Source organism: Asparagus officinalis, chromosome 3 (genome assembly GCF_001876935.1).
Source record: "Asparagus officinalis chromosome 3, Aspof.V1, whole genome shotgun sequence".
NCBI lineage: Eukaryota > Viridiplantae > Streptophyta > Magnoliopsida > Asparagales > Asparagaceae > Asparagus > Asparagus officinalis.
The window spans coordinates 12,791,674-12,799,741 of record NC_033796.1 but is presented as its reverse complement, the minus strand read 5'-3'; the positions used below and the strand labels follow the sequence as shown (position 1 = coordinate 12,799,741).

General features: G+C 35.2%; 1 protein-coding gene across 3 annotated transcripts; it reads right to left on the bottom strand.

Moving 5' to 3' along the window:
* Nucleotides 404-3,856, bottom strand: LOC109833049 (protein WRKY1-like). 3 transcript variants are annotated; one of them, XR_002245064.1, is made up of 5 exons: nucleotides 3,723-3,856; nucleotides 2,529-3,423; nucleotides 2,302-2,427; nucleotides 1,387-1,620; nucleotides 404-637 (listed from the first exon to the last, which is right to left on the bottom strand). XR_002245064.1 is itself a non-coding variant. In XM_020400590.1 (4 exons), the coding sequence occupies exons 2-4, from the start codon at nucleotides 3,323-3,325 to the stop codon at nucleotides 1,473-1,475; spliced, it is 1,071 nt and encodes a 356-aa protein (XP_020256179.1). In that variant the 5' UTR covers nucleotides 3,326-3,423; nucleotides 3,723-3,856; the 3' UTR covers nucleotides 1,166-1,472. The 3 variants fall into 3 exon arrangements, 2 of the variants coding, with proteins under 2 accessions (XP_020256179.1, XP_020256181.1); XM_020400590.1 differs by lacking the exon at nucleotides 404-637 and having other exon boundaries at nucleotides 1,166-1,620; XM_020400592.1 differs by lacking the exons at nucleotides 404-637; nucleotides 3,723-3,856 and adding an exon at nucleotides 3,580-3,692 and having other exon boundaries at nucleotides 1,166-1,620.

The following is an 8,068-nucleotide window of genomic DNA, read 5'->3' as shown; positions in this document are numbered from 1 at the left end:
GTTTTATGTAGGGTAAATTTCAAATTGATGATTCGAGGGGTAGTTTTATGAATACTAAGATTTGGGAATACGTTTGCAAATACTCATGATGTAAGGGGTATATATGCAAACATAGTTTTATGTAGGGTAAATTTCAAACTTTAAAATATCCTAACAGGCCCTCCACTTTTGTGTAGGAAATAGGTGATTGTCGTGTGGAAAATTTGAAAGTTTAAGCAAGGTTCTTGGTCACCCCAAAGTTGAGGGGGATCTCGGGGGAAACTCTAAAAAGTCTGGAGAGGTTTTGTGAACTTTCTTTTATTTATAGAAATGGCTTATATAAAAGTTTCATAGAACTATAATAGGAATGCATGATAGTCCTCGGAATAAATAATGTTGATGCTTGCAAAAATTCAAGAGCCTAAGACAAAATTATTATATAATAATAATAATAAACTCAAGATATTGAACATTATAAAATGGCTAATAATTGGAGAAGAGTCATGTGAGAAGAAGAGACATCCACAGAAGAGTCAAGGACACTTTGTTCAGAGACACATCCAGTACGAGCTGGCAGTCTGACACTACAGATTTTCAGTGATCAGAGCACAGGCTGCTCTCCTCCTAACAGACACCATCAGCATCTCGGCCAGAGATTCTGGACAAAATTTAATTACTTTTCAGAAAATTAAATTTAAAAAAAAAACAGCTACAGACCATAATTTTCCTAAAATATAAAGTCAGCTACAAACCATAAGTTGTATAAAAATGGGAACAAATTTCCTATAGAGACGTCCGTGTAGAAAATAATATAGATAGGAGGTGGGAACCAAGATGCTTGCTTCGTTATCAATTTTAAGTCGGTACGAATATGAAATAATATCAATGCAAGCACTAAAACTCGATTTAAACAATTAAAATATCAGGGCAAAAGAGATTTTGTACCAATACTAATAACGTAAAATCATTGCACAGAAGACAATTTAGCTATCGCCTTCTCTACATGATTTCAATAGACCTCTATGTTATTTCTCCCTTCTAAAAGATTCAGGCGTGATGATATCTGTCAGATAAAACTCCCTTAGGTGCTCCGCTACAATTGATACAGATAGAACTCAAGACACAATATTAAGTAGGGTTTTGGTCAATAGAAACACGAGGTACTTCACAAGGGACACAAGGCACAATCCAGAAGGAGGTTTCAAGGAAATTTCATTCCTGTCAGAAAACAAGCATGTAGGCAAAGTACCAAAAAGTACTAAAATCGGTACATATTTTCCAATCACGGCACAAAATGAGTAACATTTGAAACAGCTAAATTTTGCCCCATATTGCCAATGATCAGTTTTTCCCTTAACAAAGATGCAAAAAAAAAAAAAGATGAATTCCATGAAAGAGTCTTCTTACATTTTCTCACATTTGCACAACTAGCATTCAGTTCCGGCGTTGCTCAACTCCTGTTCTTCTTCTTTGTGATTTGAGATGAGGACCTGCTATGTCGTGGTGGTCGATTGAGCTAGTAACCTGGTGTGATTGTGCTCGCCCTCGTATGTGACGATGAGCATCGATGGGTCATCTACGCACCTTTCCACATGCTTTCGGGCAGGGCACCCCCTCATGCTGCTGCATTTATAGTACCCCCTGGAGAGAGAGAGAGAGATGTTACGTTGGTATGCATGTGAGTTGGCTCTCATTGCATTTGCTATTTTTGGAGAAATTAGTTATAGATGCCAAAAAAGAATGCATCAAGATAGTAAAGCTAAAAAGTCAATCAGAAATAAATGTGTATACTACCAATAGGAATTCTAATGGAGATCTGGAAAAGGTCGGAGCAATTTGATAAAATATTAGGCATGTTGTAAAGAGAAGGCACCTAAAGAGGTTGCAGGAAACAAATCACATTTTGAAAATTCACGAATGAACTCAATGTATTTCTCTCCAATCAACCAATCAAATGCTTGGGGATGGATTTGGCCTTCCCGTCTGCAGAAAAGGTATCAAGTCATTTATGGAGATTAGGGCATTTGAGAATGATTTGAGAATCACATTTTCGCTACAAAGAACAATAACAACTTGATTTCAAGCAGGAAGCTCAACATAATTCTCAACTTCCTCTGGCAACGGTTAATGAACCTACTCCTCAAGTAATAAAATCCAATCCCAACTTATACCACGACCAAATTAATGCATGTCATAATACTCACAAAGGAGGTATTTAATTAACTTCCTTGTAAAGAAACATAACAATCACAAACATGGACGTCATTAATTGAAATAACTAGAAATTTTTTTGAGAGAAATCAATAGGCAAATTCCTCATACCTAGGATGCGGAGAACCCTTGATTGGCTTTTGCCCGTACTTCCTCCATGAGTATTCATCAGGAGGGATATCCGCTAGCTTGTTACTTATAGCAGGCACCTTGATCGACCTCTTCACTCTCAGCTTCCTACATTACAAGAAACAAAACTCTCCGTCAAATTCAGTGATTCAGAAACACAACAAATGAGTCAATTTACTTAAATTTGTTCACAGCTACTAAAATTCTACCTCCTCTTAGAACAATGGCACCTCCCGCTAGTTGCACATTTGCCATTTCCATCTTCTCCTCTTCCAGTACACCTTCTCTTTGGTGGAGGGTGAAGAGTCACGGGCTCCGATGACTGAGATCCACCGATGAGCTGAAATGGTTTTCCTTCTAAACTTGCTACACTCCCATCCATACTAAGCGAAGATAAGAAAGATCTCGTCGATGACACAGTCGGAGTACAGCTAGAGTTATCGAACTTGAGGTTTATGCCACTGCTGCTCCTCTTGAACATCTCAGCTTGAAGCTTCATCTGATGCTGAAAATGCTGAAATCTCTGGTGGGTGCTCTGCTGCTGCTGGTGCTGTAAATACTGAAAATGGTGGGAATGGGAAGAGGAAGAATTGTGATGTTGCTCGAGCATCGGGTTCTCGAGAAACATCTTGTGAGAGAACTGATGGTGATGATGAGGGGGTTTAGGAGTTGAATCCAAGTCTGGGGTTGAGATTGTTAGGAGAGTTCTTGGGATGAGTTGAGCTGGGTTGGGAATTGATGTGGTTTGTTTAGATGCTACTAATGGATTGTCTAAAAATATCTTGTGATTGAATGAATGGGTCTTCTTTGATTTTCTCACTCTTGCATGGCCCACTCCATTACCAAGCAAAGACACAACTTTTCTGAACTTGGAAACAGCTTCTCCAGTTTCCACCATTAGATTTCTATACTGAACTTGATCTTTGGACTGAGACAAATGGCTGAGAACCCTGTGGCAGCTCTCAACAGCTGCTCTGTTAGCTTCTTCAACTTCCTCCATCTTCATAGAAACACCCTAAAATAGCCAAAATCTCAGCAGCAAGAGCATTTGAAGCCTCCCAGAGTAAGATTCACAGGTCCAATCTCAAATACCCCTTCAAGGGTCTGCAATTAAAACGAAACAATTAAGACAGAACCCATATCATATTTTGCGAAACTGATCGTGCTAAAAAGTAAAACATTAAAGAGCAAAATCCCATTGAAGGAACAACGAGCTAATAAAACCCAAGTCAAAAACTCAAAACCCAACAAAGATGGGACCTTTCATTGCTAGCTTGAAATCATTTCACCCAAGGATCAAAACCCATATCATGATTTCGTACTTTAAAGCAGGAAAAAGCAACCAACTCCCAACAAAATCATCAAATTCCAATAAAAGTCCCAAAAGGGGGAAAAGAACTGACCTTGGATTCGTTTTGTAGAAACCCTAGAGAGTTGGGCTTCCCATGGCTGCCCAAGGATCGGAAGGTGTGAAGGGGAAGACCAAAGTCTAAAGAAAATTGCCATCATTTACTATTATTGTACTCCAATTTTATATTCAGGGGGCTCCAGAGAAAAAGAAGACCAGGGACTAAAATATTAGATTCTCGCTTGATTGAGGGGGCGCATTAAAATATTCCACAAAGAATGTCCGTGTGTAGTGCTTACACTGTGGCTCAGCATCACGATCAACGGTCTTGATCTGTTGATTTCAGATGTGGGCCCCGCGCAAAGACTTTGGTTTTTATTTTATTTTGTAATTTGTTTTTATTCGGGGTTTTCGTCAAAATGTCCGTCAGAGGGGTGGGGCCCGCTTTTGGGGTAGCCCTAGGTAGCCGTTGCCAGCAGCGAGGGGCACGTTACGGGTGTGCTTCTGTTGACCGAAGCAGCTTTCATCGCAGCTTTTTCTGGAGGGTCTTAACGGGTTAAACGCATGCGGTTACGGACCCGATAAGGAAACTTCGATCCGGTTTAATTAATTTTGCCGCGAGTGCGGACACGTTGACTCAAATCTTACACCAGGGTCCGGCTGGAATTCTTTTACTTTGCATTTCTTTCCCTTTTTTCCCCTTTTTATCTGGAGGGTACCTTTGAGGACAGACATTTCAAATTTTAAATCCTAGATTTTCTAAAAAATTTCAATTTTTAGCTTTTACTCTCGCTTTAATGATCCTGTTTCTACCTTTGAAAATGTTGTTATCAAGTGGGAGCAGTATTTAAATCATGAAATTTTTACACAATGGTGAAATGCAACTCCTATCTCTCTCCTCTTCTATAAGAGAGGTAGAATTTAGGATTGATAGAATTAAGTTGCAAGTACCGGCATCAAGCCAAAAATACTTAAAAATTCAATTTATTCTATCGAAAATAAAAAGAGAGGACGTTTATATAATTATATATATATATATATATTTACATTTCTTTTCTTTTTTCGAAAATAAAAAGAGAGGACGTTTATATAATTATATCCCCTCTCCAAATATTTCCTTTAGCTGCATCCACTCAAATTCTTCAATGTTCTACAATATTCTGGTGGGTGCGATGTGTATGATTCATCAGACGGAATTTAGGATTGTAGTCAAATCATCAATGGAACCGAGAGATACCTAATAAATAGATTAATGGATACGTTGCAAATTTATGTTTCCCTTAAAAATATATATCTACACTATGTCCATAAAAGGAACAATATCTATGATCTTACCCAATATCGGATTTATTCTTTAACAAAATGAACCGTTGTTTCATTGTTTGAGTCAATATCATGGATTAAGCTTTTTTTTTTTTAAGGGAGAAATTGGGTCTGACCGAGAGTTAATGGGTCTTACGTAGATGATACGAACAAATCTTAACTTAAAAGCTATAACTCTTTAGTATTAGCTCCAACTACTATTTTTTACACATGACTTTATCTTATCCTATCCATATTAATGACATTGTTTTAACCAAAAAAACAATAGTTCTTAGGTATTGAAACCAACTATTATTTTAATCACATCACCCTTTCTTATTAGGAAAATGATAAGGGCACACCTTCAACCACACCTCCAACCACACCATCCTCTCTCATTTGTTATAGTGCATCGGGTCCCATATGAGATTTTAAAAATTAAAATCTCATGTGGGGCCTGGTGCACTGTAGCAAATGACAGAGTGTGTGTGGTTGGAGGTGTGGTTGAAGGTGTACCCCTAGTGTCACCCTTCTTATTATATTCATATTGGGAACCTCAATCTCTTTTTTTATATATATATAACTATAATATATTATTTATGGAGAGGGAAATCATGTCCAACATAGAATCATTTAATGATTCTTAAATAGACGTAGAAATTAATTTTAACTTAAAAGCTATAGCTCTTATTTACTAGCCCCAACTACTACTTTAAACACACTATTCTTTCTTATTCTATCTAGGGCATGTTCGTTTGTTTTCTAAAACCAAGAAATGGAAATGGAAATGGTGAAAATCTCAAAACTCACCATTTCCTCCATTTCCATCCCTAAAACTCACCCACAACATCCAATAAAATATTATTTTCATCCAACAACTCATCCACATCATCTAATAAAATATGATTTTCATCTAACCACTCATCCATCACATCTAATAAAATATTATTTTCATCTAACAACTCATCAATCACATCTAATAAAATATTATTTTCATCCAAACATCACTCAACTCATCTCTTCTCATCATTTCAAATCACTCACATCATCCAATAAAATATTATAACAATTCACCTTATCTCATTAACATTTTATTTCTTTTCAAATCACTCACATCATCCAATAAAATATTATAACAATTCACCTTATCTCATTAACATTTTATTTCTTCATTTTCATCCCAAAAAGTTATGAAAACACTTTTCTTAATTTTTCTTCACATCACCCAATAATACAATGACAACTTATCTCATCTCATTTCATTTCTTATTTTTAAGAATGAACCGAACAAAAGAAAACAAGAAACTACAGGAAATTGGTTTCTTATAATTCATTTCCTTATTTTTTTTCGCCAACCGAACACTCCAAAACTAGTTTTCTTAAAAAATCACAAACCAATAATAAGGTGACAACTAACATCATTTCAATTTCATTTCTTTGATTTCCTTCTTTTTTAGCCAACCAAACACTCCAAAAACAATTCTTCATTTTAATAGTTTTCCATTTCTTTGATTTCCCTCAATTTTTTAGGCAAACGAACAGGCCCCTAATGTGAAACTATACTCACATATTAATTACCTCATATCTTTTAGTTTTTATTTTCAAACATATTTCAAATCCGTCTTAGGTAATTTTGTCATCTGAAATCAATGGAACGTGAAAAAGAATATCTTATAAAAGATAAAGCCTGATGTTTTAATGAGTGGAGAGAGATATATTATCTACTACGTAATGAAACGCCAAGTGGTCAGCCTAATTGCATTTGGGCGTAGACCCTTTTGGAGCTAACTGGTTGAGATGTCTTATCCCCAGACTGGTAGTGTTCATCTTAAAGCTCTGGGCAGAAAAATTCTTGCTTGATTTTACTCTCACAATCACGAAAAACTTGTGTTGTTTTCATTTAAACTAATATTAAGGCTAAATGGCACTTAAATAGTTAAATAACCTATTATTTCACCATCTTTACATTTAAATACTTCTAAATTGTAAAAAGTAATATTTTTATACCCTAAGTTATAAAAGTTTGGCGCATTACTACTTTAATATTTGTCAAGGAAATATTCATATGAATATTTATTGACAACAAGCAGAAGGTATTAAAGTACTAGTTTCTTACAATTTAGGGTATTAAAGTGTCATTTTTTACAACTTAGAATATTAAAATACTACTTTTTATAATTTATAATATTTAAGTGTAAATGCGGTGAAATAATAGGATATTTAAGTGCCCTTCTTTTTTTATAAATCAGAGTATTAAAGTACTATTTTTTTACACCTTAGAGTATCAAAATACTACTTTTTACAAGTTAAAGTATTTGAAGTATAAATGTAGTGAAAAACCATAATATATCTCACACGACTCAGTTATCTCCTATCCAATGTGGGACTAATTAATTAACCTTTCTAGTTGTTTTGAAATACTATTTAGAACTCCTACAAATACAACTAAAACAACTACTAAACATGTATAAAACTATCTGTCATGAGAGAGAAAGAAACGCAAAAAAAGTAGATAAGACACAATCGCAAATCTAATATTTTTTTGCTAATTAGCTTTCAAAAGAGATACCGTCTTAAAAATTGTACGAACAACGCTGGCGAAAAATCTTTCTATGCACTCTCCTTCATTGTTTTCAGTGAGCAGACTGAACTTTTCTGAACTACAAAATTTATTGGTTTTTGATTGAATATTCGAACAACAACTTGTATTTTATGTTACACAATTTAAAACTTCGAGTTTGCTGATTAGTGTCACAAGTCTTTTAAGAGAAGGCTTATAGCGCAAATTTTCAACTTCAAGTCCTCAATAACTAGATAATTGAGCTGANCCCCCCCCAGCCAATAAACTCATGCTAATATTAGGGAATAATATGATTTTAGGCCGCGTCCTTAGGTGGGAGCCTAGAGTGTCACATTAGATTCACTTTTCCCATATATATATATATATATATATATATATATATATATATATAACTCATGCTAATATTAGGGAATAATATGATTTTAGGCCGCGTCCTTAGGTGGGAGCCTAGAGTGTCACATTAGATTCACTTTTCCCATATATATATATATATATATATATATATATATATATATATA

What these genes read in the sequence shown, in the direction of transcription:
- LOC109833049 (XM_020400590.1), bottom strand. Translation starts at nt 3,325, where the DNA reads ATGAAGATGGAGGAAGTTGAAGAAGCTAACAGAGCAGCTGTTGAGAGC. An exon ending in TGCCATTGTTCTAAGAGGAG is followed by an intron (nt 2,428 to 2,528) that starts GTAGAATTTTAG and finishes CTTGTAATGTAG; the next exon opens with GAAGCTGAGAGTGAAGAGGT. An exon ending in AAGGGTTCTCCGCATCCTAG is followed by an intron (nt 1,621 to 2,301) that starts GTATGAGGAATT and finishes CTCTCTCTCCAG; the next exon opens with GGGGTACTATAAATGCAGCA.